Source organism: Pipistrellus kuhlii, unplaced genomic scaffold (genome assembly GCF_014108245.1).
Source record: "Pipistrellus kuhlii isolate mPipKuh1 unplaced genomic scaffold, mPipKuh1.p scaffold_m20_p_9, whole genome shotgun sequence".
NCBI classification, from domain to species: domain Eukaryota; kingdom Metazoa; phylum Chordata; class Mammalia; order Chiroptera; family Vespertilionidae; genus Pipistrellus; species Pipistrellus kuhlii.
The window spans coordinates 31,255,027-31,274,331 of record NW_023425595.1 but is presented as its reverse complement, the minus strand read 5'-3'; the positions used below and the strand labels follow the sequence as shown (position 1 = coordinate 31,274,331).

Sequence of the window (19,305 nt, the reverse complement as noted above, 5' to 3'; positions counted from 1 at the left end):
CTGTTCCACTGCCAGCCTAGGGGAGTCCACCTTGGAACTTCTCTTGCCCCCAGAAGAGTGATTGGAGAGGGAGGGCGGTAAATGGGTTTTGTTTAAAATCTTTACAAACTGCAAAGGAAATGTCTAAGGTAGGGCTTCACATCGGAAGTAACTTACAACTAATTTCTGAAGGCAAACTGCGACGTTGCAGTTACATTACTGGAGAGTACCCCGTGGTCTGGAGATTGGTCTCTGCAGCGGTGGTGGCGGGTGCTCCCTGCCCTGGTCCTTCAGCATCTCCGAAAGGGCTTGAACCCACCCAGGAAGGCCTTTTCCTCTACAGCTTTAACCAAGGAGGGAGGTTTTGTAGACATGAATAAGAAGTGCCACGCACAAGTCCTGATGGTGCCGGGGCCAGCAGAAATGACAAACAAACCTGGAAAAGAGGAAAACTAGAAACACCACTGATCCCAACATAGATCATATCTTTTTCTTCAGATGACTGTGTGTTTCCCTCTTCTTTGTCTTCTGGAAGCGAGACAGATTCAAGTACTGACAATTCTACCAATGGAAAAGTTAAGAGAAACAGAGGACAGATAAGGAATAAAAGGAGAAAAGAAAGGACAAAAGATGAAATATCAACAAAAAGAAAGAAAAGGAAAAAAGGAAGAAACAACCACATGATATAATCTTTCTGAGGTCTCATAAAATTTCTGTTTAAGAAGTTTATTTTATGACACTTTTAGCTTGTGTTTACATTTTTACTGGTTTATCAAGACCATGGCAGGTACACTGTCCAATATGTTTGTTAAAAATATATATATTTATTAATTTTTTTACAGAGAGGAGGGGAAGGGATAAAGAGCTAGAAACATCGATGAGAGAGAAACATCAATCAGCTGTCTCCTGCATACTCCCCACTGGGTATGTGCCCGCGACCAAGGTACATGCCCTTGACTGGAATCGAACCTGGTGTTCTTGAGTCTACAGGCCAACACTCCATCCTCTGAGCCAAATGGGTTAGTATTGTCCAATATGTTGAAGGAAAAAACCCTATCTAATAAAGAGAGAATATGCAGGGGAGAGCAGATGGGGGTGACCAGGCTGGCAGGGGCCAGTTAGGCATCAATCAGACTGGCAGGGGAGTGGTTAGGGGGTGATCAGGATGGCAGGCAGAAGTGGTTAGTGGCAATCAGGCAGGCAGGCAGGTGAGCAGTTGGGAACCAGCAGTACCGGATTCTGAGAGGGATGTGCAACTGTGAGCCCTATCCAATGGGCCTAAATGGACAGTCAGACATCCTCCAATGGATCCCAAATTGGAGAGGGTGCAGGTTGGGCTGAGTGGCACCCCCGACCCCAGTGCACAAATTTCGTGCACTGGGCCTCTAGTAGAATATAAACACAATTTTATCTAGAAACAGAAATCCATAGACTCTGGCTATAGAATATATGGAAATGTATCTATATGTATGCCACATATAAACAAAAATATCTGTATGGTTTTGACCTACATTTGTAATTTTCTCTGTATAAATTCTTATCCATGTCACTTTCTCTTGGACTTCTGTTTTTCTAAATCACAGTCTAGGAGTTTTGTGAGCAATCTCAGAGGATTAAATCCCAGGACATCATTATAGTAGAACACTGAGTTAACTCTGTTTTTCAGCTGTCATAAATAGCTGTAGGCTTGATATAAAACGACTTCCTGTGGACTGTGCAAAAAAGAGGAGATAGAGCATTGCTGTCCAATGTTTTCCTCGTGTCTCTTTCTTTATTGAAGAGTGAAGCATCAGAGGTGAATTTCCTTTTGACTTATGAATGTTTTACTGAAAGGGAAGAGAGGTGATCAAAGGTGGCTGAGAACAACTGGGCTTCATAAGCTATGCATCAAGCAATCCAATTTCTGAATCTAATGGGCAGGTGTGTGTGTGGGGGGGACTCTTGCTACATCTAAAATCTATGTACAAAATTATTACATAGTTGGTTGGTAATGTATAATTTCTGCATCTGCTTTGAGATATAGAGAATGAAATGGACTTTGGAAACATGATGAAACTATGAGGTGAACAATGGCATAATACAGGGAGTTTATTTATGAAGATGATCCCAAGGTAGGCAACAGGGTGCCTAGAAGGTTTATTCTTGGCCATCATCCTGCCACTGAGCAATAGCTTACCTGGATGTTTCAGTTTTTAAAAAATACAAATACATCTCTTGTCTCTCTCTCTCTCTCTCTCTCCTTTCTCTATCATTTAACCTCAGAATGAATATATTTTATATTTCCATATTAATATGTATCCCATAACTATTAAGCTATAATTAAAAAGATAATAGTCTGTTCTACTTTATCCTGATGTTCTTCCACTCTGCCTCAAGTTGGATACCCAGATAAAGTGCCTTTATTTAATTATTTGAGTTTGTGAGTTCCCTGTTCCTTCTTCATTGTTTTGAAGCCATTTCAAAGTGCCCTTCTCTATTTCCTTTAAATAATTGCAGAAAGTAATTACCTCTCAAATTAGATTTTGTTATCCCAGGTAGCAGTGCTAAAAAAAATGCTATCTCTAGGTTCATAACCACCTGAAGCCTTCCGGGTTGTCCTCTACCCACATTTTCACTGCCTTAACGAGGCAGAAGGAATGAATAACTACGGTAGCTCTATATGGTGGTAAAATTCACAGGTTTCCTCAGAGGAACTGAGGGGGAGTAAAGAGTGAATGAAGAAGCTTTCAAGTAGAACTAGAATCCATCACAATCATAACTCCCTATAATTAGTTATTATGAAATAGGATGGTCTTGGGAAAATAGAGACATCAATGAAAATATGCAGAGGTATATTGTTATCTTTCTTTCTGGGCTCTTGAGGTGCATGACCTAGCCTGTGCTGGCTCCTGGGCAGGCATTCCCAGAGTGTCTGCACTTTAGTTTGTGATAATGTGCATTTGATTTTCTGTTTGTATTTCTGACAGGATATTAAGCTTGATCTTGGATTTTCTCTATGCCAACAGATGAATGAACCATTAGAGAACTTCTGCATTCTCTAATTATGGAGGTATCAATCACATCTGTGTCTATACACTTACTTTCTCATATGACTGTTTTCTTATCATTATGACTACATTGCCATGTGTGTATCCTTGATTTTTCATGTTTCTCTCTTCAGATAGGGGCTTCACAGTAGGTGTGAGGCACGATAAATTACTCCATACTTTATATCAAGTCCTCTTATAACTCTGCCATGGGCTTGCTGATAAGCCTTCTATGTGTGGGGGGAGAGGGGGAAGGGAAGATTGAATCTGTATGAGTGCTTTGAAAATGACCCATTCAAGTGAGCGTGGCTTGATTTAAAAATTTTAAAAAATGCATGACCAGGCCCTTACCAATAGCAAATCTTTTCATTTTCACTATATATACTAAAGAAACTAAGCTAATCATTTTTATAAGTATCTCTCCCTTCAACTTCTTTTTTTCTCCCCTCCCCCTCCTAGGAGTGAGAGCTTATCCTCCTCTGCCATTTGGAAGGATGTTTTATCACAACAAGAGCCTTTTTCACCCCGCCACATTTTTCCTCATTGGAATCCCAGGTCTGGAAGAGGTCCATGCGTGGATCTCCTTGCCTTTCTGCTCTGTCTACCTGGTGGCTTTAGTGGGCAATGTCACAATTCTTCTTGTCATCAAGACCAAGCAGAGCCTCCGGGAGCCCATGTTCTACTTCCTGGCCATCCTTTCAACCGTTGATTTGGCCCTTTCTACAACCTCCGTGCCCCGGATGCTGGGTATCTTCTGGTTTGATGCACACGAGATTAACTTTGGCGCATGTGTGGCCCAGATGTTTTTGATCCATGCCTTCACTGGCATGGAGGCTGAGGTCCTTGTGGCTATGGCCTTTGACCGTTATGTGGCGATCTGTGCTCCACTCCACTACACCACCACCTTAACATCCCGGGTGCTGCTGGGCATGGGTTTGTACGTTGTAATTCGTCCAGTCCTCCTCACACTTCCCATGATCTATCTCATCTACCGCCTGCCCTTTTGTCAGGCTCGAGTAATAGCCCATTCCTACTGTGAGCACATGGGCATTGCCAAGTTGTCCTGTGGGAACATCCGCATCAATGCCGTCTATGGGCTCTTTGTTGTCTCTCTCTTTCTCTCGAACCTGGTTCTAATTGGCGTTTCCTACATGTACATCCTCCGTGCTGTCTTCCGCCTCCCATCGCAGGATGCACGGCTGAAAGCCCTCAGCACGTGTGGGTCCCACGTGGCAGTCCTCTGTGTTTTCTATATTCCCTCCGTCTTTTCTTTCCTCACGCACCGATTTGGACACAACATACCCCGGTATGTTCACATTCTTGTTGCTAACCTCTACTTGGTTATTCCACCCTCACTCAACCCTATCATTTATGGCGTGAGGACCAAACAGATACGAGAGCAAGTGCTCCACGTCTTTATTAAAAAATAGGCACTTCTGCCTCCTTTGTTTAGCAAGCCTTTGGGTCCAGCAAACAAAATTGGTGTGTTCTTCTCAGAAAGACATTTCTTTGCCTAAAGTTAGTTCTGCTAAATTACATTCCAGGGAATTTGATCTGGCTCCTTATTAAATCTATCGTGTGAAAAAAACATCATATTTCAAGTTCAAGGACCAATACCCATTGTGGAAGCAAGAACTGCATTATTTCACTTTGTGTTAATTTTTACATTTAATTAGAATATAACTGCATTTATTATTTTTGTGTAAAGTATAAGAAAATTAAATACTTTTGTTTCTATTTTTAATGTTTTATAATATAATTAGCTTACTAATTGAGCACTTGAGAACTGTTTTTTATTCTTTCTTAACATTAAATTTGATTGTGTACAAGAGTTAGCTTTTTATAGTATTAATATAGTCAGCTTACCTGTTTATTCTTCAATCAGTATCATGGTGTTTTGATCAAATACATTTTAATTACTTTTAGAGCTGATTATCCTATAATTTTCTCATTCTCCTTTTGTTCTTTATAATAATTTATGAATAAGCACCAACTGGCTCTTGCATTAAATAGCTAAGAAGATGAATCACATTTGTTTTTTCCATCTGGGCAATATTTTACTGCAGTTTGGGATTTAGGGTACATTAACATGGACCTAGTTAATGCTAAGCAGTGATTTCTATTTTTTTCATGAGCTTTTTATGACTAATAAAAAGATACTGATAAAATCCAAAAAAAAGATACTGATAAAATCCAAAGATAGTAGTAGTTATGTTTTATGAGAAAACAAGAAATAAGAATCCATAGTACACTTGAATTTTAATTCATGTTTTAATATTTGTTCTAAACCGTAAATGCATGACTTTTTAATTGTTACTTTCTTGTTAAATATATATTTAAAAATATTTTCATAATTAAAATTATTAAATGCAAACATAAAGAAGTCTGAAGTTATTTATAAATCAGATACTGAAAATTATGAAAGTTCTGCTATGCTAAATGGAGAAGGCAACAGAGAATTACTTGGTGGGACCTTAAACTGCATTTGGAAGGTCAAGTCTGTTTTTGATTCTGTGAAGAAATATTAGGAAATTACTTTGACATAAAATAAATGCCACTAGCTTTATCCACAAAGCTATTGGCATTTTCTGTTTGTTATTAACATTTGTTAAATACTTATTTTGTGAATTACATACTACCAAGCAAACTATATGTTATCTGTCACTTAAGCTTTACATAAACCACTTGATGTATAAACTATTTCATTCCCTATTTTCTGCATAAGGATATTAAGTCTTAATGAGGTTAAGTGCCTTGCTCAACATCACTCGGTAAGTGAATGAGCCATCTTGGGGATACAGGCAGTTGCAATCTGCTGCTTTGGGGCTCAATCACAAAGTAAACTTGCTTTGAGGGGGTTAAGAGTTCCGATTTGTGTAATGGCCCATCTCCCAGGAGGCAATGTAATCAGTTCATGTAGGCTCAGGTCACAACACTGATTCTGAATAGTTGGCCTCCTTATCCCTAGAGGAGGGCAGATACCCTGGGGGTGACCTCTGGGCACTCCTCTCCTTCACAAATATGTCTCGAGGGAATTCACGAGTCTTTCCCTTGCGAGCATCACGTAAACCATAAAAAGTCCATTCTCTATTTGGGTTCACAGGCTCAGAATCACCTGTGTTACACAGCTTGGTAAGTCCACTACCCATTTTCCCAGCCCATGGATGGGATGACAGAGAGCAAAAAGAAAGGAAAAAAGATAGGAGTAGCATAAAGATTTTGAGCAGAAGAACTGAGATTGGGTTCATGACATGAAGGAAGTTCTATACTTACATATAATTGCTAAAATACCACTGATAACTCTTGTTTGATTTTTATCTTTTCAGTCATTGTAAGGTCAGATATCTCAACTTGGGAAGATTTATTTATTGTTTCCTATCAGGTGAGGAGCAAAAATAATAAAATAAAATAAAATAAAATAACAGACCCAGAGATAGGGAAGCATCAATCAGATTGTCAAACCTCAGAGGGAAGGTAGGGGAGATTGGGGATAAGGGAAAGAGATCAACTAAAGGACTTGTGTGCATGCATATATGCCAAATCATGGATAACAGGGGGGTGGGGGCATATGTGGGGAGGGGTTTGGGATGGGAATGGGGGGATGAGGACAAATATTGATATGTAATACCTTAATCAATAAAACAATTAAAAATAAATGAATAAAATAAAAATAACAACAGCAAAAAAAGTCTCACCATAAAAAATTAAATAAAAATAAAATAAAATAAATTGTAAATGTGTCCTCTCACATCCCAAGTCTAGGGCAAGTTAAAGACATTAAGAAACAATAATAGAAATAGTTTAGTGCATTTGTGAGCACTGCTTTTTGCAGTGCAGGTAAAAAAAAAATCCATACTAAAAAAGAAAGCTGCTGTATAAACAGATTACAGTGAACCCTAGGGAAAAAAAGACAAACGTACTCTGTCTCCAGGAGTCACAAGATTTTGCAAATGTGTTTCCATGTGTAGTGTTGGCTACCACCTATCTTTTAGGTCCAGATTTTCAGCATCTACCACTTGAAGGAGCATGTTTTGGTGTATTGATTTTTGTTGTTGTTGTTGTTGTTGCGAAATAGTAATAATACTTTCAGCCCTCTAACTGCCTCTCTTACCACTCTATATTCTTGGCAGGAAGCATACCTTTTGAAGCATGGGACACACATACTGATGTATTCAAATGAAGAAGCTCCACTAAAATCACTTCTAACAGTACCTAACATCTTACTTGTGGTCTCTTTCTCCCTTCCTCCCTTTTCTAATTCCCAATTAAATCATTTCGTAGAATAGCCAAGGCTTTCATACTTAAGCATCTAAACCAAACCTTCCTATTGGTATGGAGCATCTTGCTGGGTATACCTGGTTTTTAATTTCAGGCCTATATTTACATATTCCAACAAATTTTTTCACATCTACTTTGCCTTAACCATAACGGAATTATAAATCATCAAATACTAGATCAGAGGATATTTTCTCTGCCTGACTTTCCACTATAATGGGAGAGTGGTATATAAAGAATCCTTTAAGATTTGGGATACTTTACTGGTTGGTCATTATGAGATCTACAATGTTCTTTATAGTCTAATGTCTATTTCATCTTCTCCTCAATGCTTTGGTTTATTGATTAGTATTTTTGAACCACTGGTCACTAACAAGCATAAATGAGGAAACTGATATAATATTAACATTCTTTGTACCATCTGAGTTTGCATGTAACCCACTATGGAGATCAGCACATTAAAATCTCCGAGGATCATCATTCAAAGATAATGAATTTAAACATACCCCCTTTGATGTGATTTTTAAGAGTCTCTGGAGCGCCTTCAGCAATTTAAAAATACAAGACAAAGGAGAAACAATAACTTGTGCCTGTGTGTTATTGTGTTGTGTTTTTGGTTAAGATTTTTAATTCATCAGCAGGCATCAGTTGTCATTAGTACATATGAGAAAATCTCAGAGAGGATTAATAAGCTCCTATTAACAAAGGAATATGCTCCTGGTTAATAATCTATGTGGGAAAAGAACAGAGACAAGTTGATAAAGAGGGTAGTGAATGTGTGTGTGCTATGTGAGCATGTGTGTATAAAAGCCTATTTATTCATTCACACCTTATGCTTTAATTATGAGTGCATGTATACCCACATGCGCATATATATATGTAAGCCAGGAGATACATAACTAAATGCATATAATAAAAGATGACCTTGCATAGAATAATAAATAACTAATTAAATAAATGCATGCATTATGAAACTATTTTAGAATAATAAAATTAATCAAACTCCAGTTTTAAAAGTTATACTAGGAAGATTTCAATTATTCTGACAACAAAGCTATTGATGAGGTTATTGATAAAGTGATAAAGTGATAAAGTTAAGATATTTGCTTTCCCCCTCCCCCACCCCAGGATTATAAAGGATCATGGTAACAGAGTGGTACCTTCCAATATGAGTCAGCACACATCTACAATGGACACATTTATAAGAAATCACAAGAGAGATGTCCCTTTCTAACAATACCCAACTCCACCCCACCTCCTTCGTGCTGTTGGGAATCCCCGGACTAGAACACATCCACATCTGGATTGGCTTTCCCTTTTGTGCTGTGTATCTGATTGCACTCATAGGGAACTCCACCATCTTGTTTGTCATCCAGACTGAGCACAGCCTCCACCAGCCCATGTTCTACTTCCTGGCCCTGCTGGCTACCATTGACCTGGGTCTCTCCACAGCCACCATCCCTAAGATGCTGGGCATATTCTGGCTCAGCCTTGGGGAGATCATTTTTCATGCCTGCCTCACTCAGATGTTTTTCATTCACATCTTTACTGGCATGGAGTCAATAGTCCTTCTTGCCATGGCTTATGACCGCTATGTAGCTATCTGTAATCCTCTCCATTATAGCACAATTCTTACTAACAAGACAGTATCCCTTATTGGTTTTCGTGTGGTTGGGAGGTCTTTCCTCACTGTTTTCCCTTTTGTATTCCTCATCTTGCGATTGCCCTTCTGTGGACACCACATCATCCCGCACACATACTGTGAGCACATGGGTCTTGCTCGCCTGGCCTGTGCAAACCTCAGGGTCAACATCATATATGGTTTGGGGACCATTGCTATCTTGGGACTTGACATCATAGCCATTGCTCTCTCTTACATATACATTCTCCGTTCTGTTTTTCGTCTCCCCTCTCATGAGGACAGACTCAAGTCTCTCAGCACCTGTGGTTCCCATGTCTGTGTAATTTTGGCCTTTTACACCCCAGCTCTTTTCTCCTTCATGACACATCACTTTGGCCAAAATGTTCCCCGCTACATTCATATTCTTCTGGCCAATCTCTATGTAGTTATTCCACCAATGTTCAACCCAATCATTTATCGAGTTAGGACCAAGCAGATCCGTGAAAGGGTGTTCAGAGTATTCATCCATTGATAAAGAGTGGGCGGATCCCTCCAGGTTTTGTCCAGAGGCTTAAATGTTAATGTTTTCATCTAAGAAAAGAGAAGAAGCTTTGAAAACGGCAAATGACCACTTAATGAGAAGGAGGTGGATGTCTTTTTTGTGTGCATTTTACCCTTTCAGGGAGCAGGAGCTTTTAATTTTAAATGCTATTAAGGTAGATGAACAATGATTCTGTATGATTATTTTAAAGAATAACATAAGCCATGTTCATGATTCCCAGGAATCTAAGTGGTCAAATTACAGAAGACATTTTGCCACTGCCACTGTGGGTAACAGGCTCTCTCTCTCTCTCTCTCTCTCTCTCTCTCTCTCTCTCTCTCTCTCTCTCTCTCTCTCTCTCTCTCTCCTTTACTTCCCTTGCTCTTCCTCTTATTTCTTTTCCTTTTGTTATTGATCTTTCTTTTTTTCTCTCTTTCCCTCTCCTTCCAATATTTCTCTGTCAGCCCGTGTCAGTGTATCTTACTATAGCTTTCTCTTCCTGCCCTGCCTTTGGTTAATATTCTGTTCATTTACTCTCAAAATGTAAATAGCTTTTTTTCTTATTTGTTTCAATGAGTAGTTGATTGATTCAGTAGATGGATTACTTTAGATAATGAAGAGACTGAATTAAGTTCCCAAATTAATGAGCATGCCACAGGACCAGATTGTGGTGAGTGTGGGGGGAACAGTATTTAAAAACATATTCATCCAAGAGCTACATTAAAAGGAATCAGAAACAAGAAAGTGAAGGTAAAGGCAGGAGGCCTGGGAACTAAGCAGAAGGCAATTATATTCTTACAGATATTACAAATTTAGTGTTTAAAACTAAATACATAGCATCTCATTAAAAACAGTTTCTATATGGTTTATAGAAGCAGTATTCATCCCCGCTACAATCATATTCTTCTGGCTGTCAAATCAAATCTCTCTCTCCTCTTCTTAAAAATAATTTTGAATTGCCTGGTCTTGTTTATACATGTTGGTTGTAAAAGTAATTTGATTCACAAAGATCAGCTATTTTTTGTTAAGAAAACATAGAATTTTTCAATGAAATATGTTGAGAGTGAAACCTATAGATCTACAAAATACTACCAAATTGCTCAATAGGAAGAGACTATTTCTATTTGGGAAGTGAATACGCACTCAGAGAGCATGCATAAATTAATTATTGTTATGGACTCCCAGGACTACTTTTCTACTAGGTACACAAAGGCATTTCTACAACAGAAAACAACATGAGGATGATCAGAGAAATTTAATAATTTATTTTTGCAGATTTGTGGGGACTCCTTTCACGTCCTGTGGGGTTCAGAGTTTCAGTTCAGGGTTCAGGTTCTGGAGAAAGCCACACACAAGGTAAAGAGATTAGAAAAGTATTAATTTGGCGATTTGGGGGGCCAGGTGGGGGCCCACCTCTAGTGGGAGGACTACACACTGCTCTGGCCTTGCTATCCCTTTTATTGAGACTATGGGATACACTCACATACCTTAGGCAGGAGTCTCCAATAACAAAAATTTACATAAGACAACAGAGGTGGAGGCTGCTTCAGCTAACAATGTTTCAACTAAACAGTGAGTGGTTAGAGCAATTAAGGTTGTTGACCAGCCTTCCCAGCTTCCCGTCCACATCTTTCTAATAGTGAAACAAGTGATTGATTTCCAGCACCAATTCTTATGTAAAGTGGGCAGTAGAGTTAATACAGAGATTGAAAGGACCAAATAAGTAGGTAAGATTTATATCAGATCATGTGTCACTTGTTTTTTTTATGTTAAACGATTTGATCTTTGACTTATAATTATTAGAATTTATAACATGAGAAGTTCTCTCATGTGTAACCTAGGGACAAATTACATTTGTTATGACAAAAAGATAATCTGGACACATAACATGGACTTAAATTGTAAGAGACTATTATTTTATTGTTTCACGGACAACTGTTATGCTTGGACGTTATTGAACATTATTGCTTTCACATTGGTCTTACATTTAATTGTAAATTTACTCTTACTCTTTTTAAATTAAAACTAAAATTAACATACTCAAAGTACAATGATAGACTTGGAACATTATTGGTTAATGGATTTTATTCTAAGAAATACATACTATGGATTATATGACTAAGAAAGAGGCCCACAAATTTAGGTATGGGATTCAAACCATAGTATCCAATATATTTGAAATCAGTACCAGTATGACCTTAAATTTAAAATAAAAATACACAAATAAATTATTCAAAATCATAAAATAGATAATACTTCTAAAGCTCTTATTGTGTTTCAGGCATAGTTTTATATACCTTATATAAATTGTTTGATTTCATTCTAACAGCAATTCTTTGGTATAGGTGCTATTTCTGTGCTGTAATAGGTGAGGAAAAGGAGAAGTGCAGACTTAAAGTAGTTTGCCCAATGTCACGCAGGGGTGAGACATGGAGCCTGGATTCCGGTCCCGCCAGTTTGATTCCAGTTTGATTTTTACAATTATGCTACAATGTAATATATATATATATATATATATATATATATATATAAAATTTTAATGAAATAATTCAAGATATTCTTTTCACAATGGAACTTTTCATGATTTAGTATTAAGTGAAAAACTGCAAGTTATCAAATTGTATACAGTATGCAAAATTTTAAAAATGTAATTTTCAGATATAAATTTATGAGATTTTAAGCAATTTATGCCTAGGCAGTGAGATTGTTTTTGGAGGTTTTGTTAATTACATAAATGTTTAATGTTGATATATATAATGTATCATCACAAAATACTGTTAAACTATGGAAGAAATGAAAGATTAAAAGAAAGTAACATTTGATATCTACTATTGTATTTAGTCATTACTTCTATTTCACACTTTTTGGTTTACTTTTTAACCTAACTTAAAAACAAAAGCTTTGCCAATGTTCCTAAATACAAATAACACTCCTGTATTTCACATCTTAATTATTGACCATCACTATCCCATTTCTGACATCTTAAGGAAAATAAAACATGGATTTATCCTTGATACATCTTTCTCTCACAATCCACATACAAATTTTGAGTCAACTGTATTTATTCTGCCATTAATTAAGTGCAAAAATCTGAGCATTTGTTGAGATAAAACAAAACTCTGAGTATTTCTTGAGATAAATCAAAGTTATTAATTTAATTACTAAAATTCAAAACATAAGATCTCTAAAAGAAATAGTAAGATATATATTTGAGATCTTGGGGAAGGAAAATATATCTTAAAAAGGACACAGAAAAAGAAGGTACTTTGAATTTTATCAATATTAAAATATTTTATTGTTTTAGGAAACAAAAGTTAAAAGGGCAAACCACCAACAGGGAGAAAATATTTATAATACATAGTTGAAACAAAGGTCATATAAGCAGACATATAAAGATATTCTCAAAGTCCATTATTAAGAGATAAAAATAAAAAATACAAAAGAGTGGACAAAGAACTTGAACATGTACTCATAAAAACGATATGTAATATAAAGTTAATATAAGAAAAATGACTAGAAAGTTTAATCATAAAGAAAATACAAGTTATCTCTTTAATAAAACGCCCTTTCATGACTCAGTAGATGCACAGAAATGATTGACAGCATGAAGTGGTGACAATACAAAATGACAATACAAATAGGGAACAATTATAAATCTCATAAATTGATGGTGGAGGGTGAAAAGTATTATAATGTTAAATGTACATTCTGCTATACCCCTCCTATGACCTAAAAATTTCACTTTGTAAAGTACAGGAGAAAATAATATAATCTGCTAAATAAAATTATAAGGAACAGATGCAGCAATGGATATTGAGAAGTGGCCTGAAGAAAAGATGGAAATAAGATACTTTCAGAAGACAGTCAACATAAATATTTTGACATAGTTTTTGTGAGAAAGTGTTTTTCTAACTTAAGTTCCATAAAATTTCACATTGAAAATTAATTATTAGGTGTCATTATGTTTTCATTCCTTATTTCTGAAATAATATTTTCTTCACACAGTCAAAGATCTGCTTAGTTCGGACTCCATATATGACAGGGTTGAGCATTGGTGGCACAATGACATAAAGATTGGCCAGGAGTATGTGGATATAGCGAGGGACATTTCGGCCAAAGCGATGTGTCATAAAGGAAAAGAGGGCTGGTGTATAGAAGGCAAGAATTACACAAACATGGGAACCACATGTACTGAGAGACTTGAACCGGGCTTCATTGGAAGGAAGACGGAAAACAGCATGGAGTATCTGAACATAGGAAAGGGCAATGGCTACAATGTCAAATACTAGATTACAAATTGCACACAAACCGTAAATAACATTGATCTTGATGCTGGCACAAGACAGCCGAGCAAGACCCATGTGCTCACAGTAGGTATGAGGAATAACATGATTCCCACAGAAGGGCAATCGCAAAATGAGAAATATAAATGGAATCACAAAAATAAATGCTCTCACTACCACTCCAAGACCAATCACAGACACGATCTTGTTGGTGAGGATGGTGCTATATTGGAGTGGGTTGCAGATGGCCACATAACGGTCATAAGCCATTGCCAAGAGAACTGATGATTCCATCAGTGTAAACTTGTGAATGAAAAACATCTGGGTGAGGCAGGCATCAAAGATGATCTCCCTGAGGTTGAACCAGAAAATCCCAAGCATCTTAGGGATAGTAGCTGTGGAGAGACCCAAGTCAATGGTGGCCAACATGGCCAGGAAGTAGAACATAGGCTGGTGTAGGCTGCTCTCAGCCTGGATCACAAACAGAATAATGAAGTTTCCTATGAGTGCAATCATGTACACAGCACAAAAGGGTAAGCCAATCCAAATGTGGACCGTTTCCAGTCCTGGGATTCCCAGCAACAAGAAGGAGGAGGGGTGATACTGAGTGTCATTGGAAAGAGACATCCTGATAGATAATGCATAAGCCTTCAGGAATTTATGTTCATCCAATTGTACAGGTCACCAGGTAGTGTTCTGTAGCTTTGAAGACCTAAATATAATTTAAGAACACGTAAGCCAACTTCTCTCTTTGTCGTTATTATCACTAATAGAATCTTCCCTTCACGTTTGACTAATTTAGGATTCTGCCAGCTTATAAACAGAGTGATGACAATTGTTCGTTAATTAAATGACAACACACAGGGATAATAACTATCGATAAAAAATGGAAGTCAGCAACATTTATGGCAATATACAAAATGTGCTTTAAAGGGTTAATATTGGTCCCTCTGTTTTATTGAGCCTTATGTTTTTATTGATTTTTATTTTATTATTATTATTTTTTTTAGAGAGAGAGAGAGGTTTCTTGATTTCCTTGGGAGTCCCCATTAACCTTTTGTTAACGTGATCTGTGTTAGAGCACACAAAGATTGATGGAACACATGTTCTCAGCATCCTGTATCATCATTTAGACTCTAAATGATGAGGGACAGTATAATTTTTGTGTTCAAGAACAAGTGTTCTAGAGTCAGAACATTTTTATTGCTGCTATAATAAACTAGCAAAAGTGATATTAGAAAAGATATTTGGCCCTGCCACTGTGCCTAATTGGTGGAGCGTTGACCAGGAGTTCATGGTTCGATTTGCAGGCAGGGCACATGCCTGGGTTTCGGGCTCAATTCACAGGAGACATGCAGGAGGCAGCTGATTGATGATTCTCTTTCATCACTGATGTTTCTATCTCTCCCTCTCCCTTCCTCTCTATAAAATCAATTAAAAAAAGAAAGAAAGAAAAGTTATTTGCCTTTGTGCATATAAATAAAAGGATGGAAATTGTTCTGTATCTAAAATTAGAAAATACAACACCATTAATTTCATTATGAATAATATTTAAAAATCTTTTTTGTTTTTAAAGTCCATAAAGGAAACTGTCCAAAATCTAAGCTTTTCTCTGCCTAATTAACTCTCTCAATGCACTTTCAAAATATGAGAAAAGATGAGAGTCACCTTGCACATACCTCAGAGGGAAAATTAACATTTGTCATCAGATAAAAGCTCTCTCAATCTTATAGTGTTCTACCCTTAGGTTTATGTATATATACATTGAGCTAAAGTTTTATTTTTCATGCTTTCCCTTTTTTTTTGGTCTTAATGTAAACCTCTCTCTAGATATTTTATTTATACTTGTGATTTCATAACCATTCTCATAATTCACATAAACTATAACCTTCACTCTACTTGTTCTATCTTATTACACAATTTAAATAAATTTTTATCAATAGAAAATATGTGGGCAAATTATGTAGTGAAAACATTCACACTGAAATAAATGCAAATGTCCAATCACATAAGATAAATCTTATCCTTGTTTGCAATCAGAAATTAAAAATTAAAAATGATTATAACTCATACATTATATTTTTAAATAACAGAATACGAAGATTTATGATAACAAGCATTAGTCAGTGTTAAAGAGCAACTGTTGTGCACAACTGATTGGAGAAAGCAAAAATTTTGGCAGGGCAATTTAATTACTTGCCATAATAGGGACTAATATTCACATATACACATGGATGTACTAGGATATACAGTGATTCTTATTATAAAAGTGCCTATAATAAAATAGAACTTAAAACATTGAAAATGTCCATTAATAAAGCAATATTAAACTTAAAAATCTGTGGCATATTTTTTTATGTAGCACTCAGAAGCACTTAGAATAAAGTATATTTATAAAACTGATAGGAAAGCCTCTAAATGAAAAAAATAAAGTAGAAATTTTATTTTTTCATTAACATTAAAACACAGTAAAAGCAAACATATATGCATGTGTATTTATAAATGTGGTTATATAAATAAAACATTTATATATAATTCTGTATATTATATAATTATGTATACTATTATGTAATATTTTATATATGTGTGTGTGTGTATATATAACCAAATACACAAACACATATAAGTATGTGTATTTATAAATACAGAAATGATCTAAAAGGATCATATTTAAGTTAGGAGATGTCTAAAATGTGGTGGATGGAAAGGTATAAGATAGCATAATTTAGCTGTATCACTATGGTTTGATTTTTTTTAACAGTGCCAATGTATTCTATATATTCATATATTACCTGTGTATTTTGAAGTAAGTAGATAAAGAATGCAGAGTTACAATTGTATTCATCAGATAAAAAAGAAATTACAAATAAGATTTGGCTTTCCATGTCATCTAAAATATTAAGAATTGTTCTAAACTCTTGAAATACATTTTCCCGTATTTTTCCACATAGAAAATCATTCACCTATTTAATTCATAAAAGTGATGATATGTCTTTGATCTTCATAATGTATCTTCACACACAAAATCCCTCAGTAACTTGGTTAGAATTAAAGTCTACTCACATGCCAGCTCCTTGAGATTATTTTTCTAGAAAACTTTATCCATCAATCATGCCCCTCTTTAGTGCCCTTATAGTCTATGCTCTTACCTGTCTTCTGTCTCTTGTCACTTTTGTTTTATATTTCTGCATATTTTTCCTTTAATATATTACAAATTCTTACTTGGCAGAGGACATGCATTTTCATACATTTGCTGTTCCAATGAATGAATAAAGAAATAGAGAAAAGGAGAAAATAAGAGATTTCTATCCATTTTCTGGTAAATAATTTCAATATAAATTTAAGATAGTGAAATCACGATGAATCTATTTTAGTCCACACTATTTCTAAACAACTCTACATTAACAGTTTCCTTGATTATAATATTACATCTTTCAAATACACCCAGGGATCACTCTCCAGCAAAATTGAGTTCTGTCTGCATTTTATTCCTTGTCTGATAAACAAGCATTTTTTGCTAGACATGCATTTATTGCCATTTATTATTCATATTTATATATTTGTATACAGAATAGGGAAAAAGAGAGAATGGAGTGAAACTCATGCCCGCTTTGGGGAAGGAATAAAGTAAAGTATAATATCCTCTGGATAAATTCTACATTCCTTTCCATCTTTTAACAAAAATAAAATAAGTCTGCGTGAATTGGTTTATACTAGGTACTGTATTATTTACATGGAAGACTTTGCCATTTAATCCTTAAGGGAATTTCTGGATAATCACAACACAGATAAAAACAAAACAAAACAAAACAAAACAAAACAAGCTAAGAATGTTCATTTAAGTTTCCTTAAAATATTCTACTCTAAATTCAAGGAGTTGGGATTTGAACCCAAGTATAATTATAATATTTGTAATCTTCATATTATCCCTTAAGAGATGAGTACTCCATAGGATTTTGTAAATGGAAAACAACAATGCATGTGAGGCTGCTTTGAGCAGCATGAAACATTGCTCAAGTATCATAGATTTGCTCAGAATTTAGGATTGATGCATCTATACTCCCAGCCTTGCTTCATCAGCCTTCCTCTGATCTACTGATTTAAGCAGAGAAACCCATGCCTGGATTTATTCTCAAGAAAGTTGGATTCTAATCTCAACCTATAGCAGAGTGGAACAGAGGCAGTTACTCAGGCATCACAAACCCAAGTGGGTTCAGTTTTCTTAAGAAAACTTACACAAGCCTGTTTCTCACCAGAGTGCTGAAGCCAAGACACGGATGAGAGGGACTGCACATTGCCTTACCTCACCAGGGGTTCTGTGGGGATCAGGATGAGCACCTACCTGGTCTGAGGAAGACATTAGTTCTCACAAGACTTGCAACTTTTCCGAATGAACTCAGTTATAAACTTGTCTCCTAATTTCTGAGACTCCCAGGGGTATGGAGCGGAGATGGCCTCCCCAAGGTGTCAAGGGAAGAAACCAGTGGGAGTTGGAAGTATGAGTTCAGAACTCAGGTTCTGAGTCTTCAGAGTTCACACTTAAAAAAAAAATTTTTAAAGTTACTATTGATGTACAATATTATATTAGTTTCAGCTGTAAAATGCAGTTGTTAGACACTTTATAACTGCATTTTAGAACTTAATAATTTATCATCCCATTTAATCTAGTAATCATAAAACACCATACACAGTTACCGGAAGATTATTGAGCATACTCCCTATGCTATACTTTACATTCCTGTGACTATTCTGTAACTACCAATTTGTACTTTTTATTCCCTTCACCTTTTTGACACATCCTCTTTACCCATCCCTCTCCATCTGGCAAACATCAGAATGTTTCATGTATCTGTGAGTTTATTTCTGTTTTGCTTGTTCATTTACTGTTCTTTTTTAAAGATTAAATTTTTGATAGATATGCATTTATTACCATGTATTATTCATATTTACATATATTTTTCTTCTTATGAAGACCATTTAACATTTTATGTAATACTGGTCTGGTGGCAAACAGCTTGCCTTATCTGGGAAGCTCTATCTGTCCTTTGATTCTAAATGATAGCTTTGCTAGGTAATCTTGATTGTAGATTCTTGCTTTGTATCACATTGATTTTATTGTACCAACCCCTTCTGGTCTGCAAAGTTTCTTTTGAGAAATCAGCTGGGAGACTCCTTGTAGGTAACTAATTTCTTTCTTCTGGCTGCTTTTAGGATTCTGACTTTGTCTTTAACCTTTGCCATTTTAATTATGATGTGTCTTGGTGTGGGCCTCTTTGGGTTTATCACTTTCTATGCTTCCTGAACTTGTATTCTATTTCCTTCGCCAGGTTAGGGAAATTTTTCATTATTATTATTTCACATAGGTTTTCAATTCCTTGCTCTCACTCTCTTTCCTCCTGGTACCACATGATGCCAATGTTAGTATGCTTATAGTTGTTCCAGAGGTTCCTTATACAATCCTAATGTTTTTTTTTTTTTTAATTCCTTTTTCACTTTGCTGTTCTGATTGTGTATTTTCTGCTTCCTTATTTTCCAAAATCCAATTTGATCCTCTGCTTCATCTACTCCCCTGTTGATTTC

The 19,305-nt window shown here is 36.0% G+C and overlaps 3 protein-coding genes across 3 annotated transcripts; 2 read left to right on the top strand and 1 right to left on the bottom strand.

Annotated features, from left to right (window-relative positions):
• Positions 1-3,499: 3,499 nt before the first annotated feature.
• On the top strand, positions 3,500-4,435 carry LOC118712946 (olfactory receptor 52J3). The gene has a single exon (XM_036427225.1). It carries the CDS (start codon positions 3,500-3,502, stop codon positions 4,433-4,435), a length of 936 nt encoding a protein of 311 aa, XP_036283118.1.
• A 4,059-nt stretch (positions 4,436-8,494) lies between these two features.
• LOC118712776 (olfactory receptor 52E2-like) lies at positions 8,495-9,433 on the top strand. The gene has a single exon (XM_036426884.1). It carries the CDS (start codon positions 8,501-8,503, stop codon positions 9,431-9,433), a length of 933 nt encoding a protein of 310 aa, XP_036282777.1. The 5' UTR covers positions 8,495-8,500.
• A 3,983-nt stretch (positions 9,434-13,416) lies between these two features.
• LOC118712773 (olfactory receptor 52E2) lies at positions 13,417-14,358 on the bottom strand. Its single transcript, XM_036426881.1, has one exon. The coding sequence runs from the start codon at positions 14,350-14,352 to the stop codon at positions 13,417-13,419; it is 936 nt and encodes a 311-aa protein (XP_036282774.1). The 5' UTR covers positions 14,353-14,358.
• Positions 14,359-19,305: the final 4,947 nt, after the last annotated feature.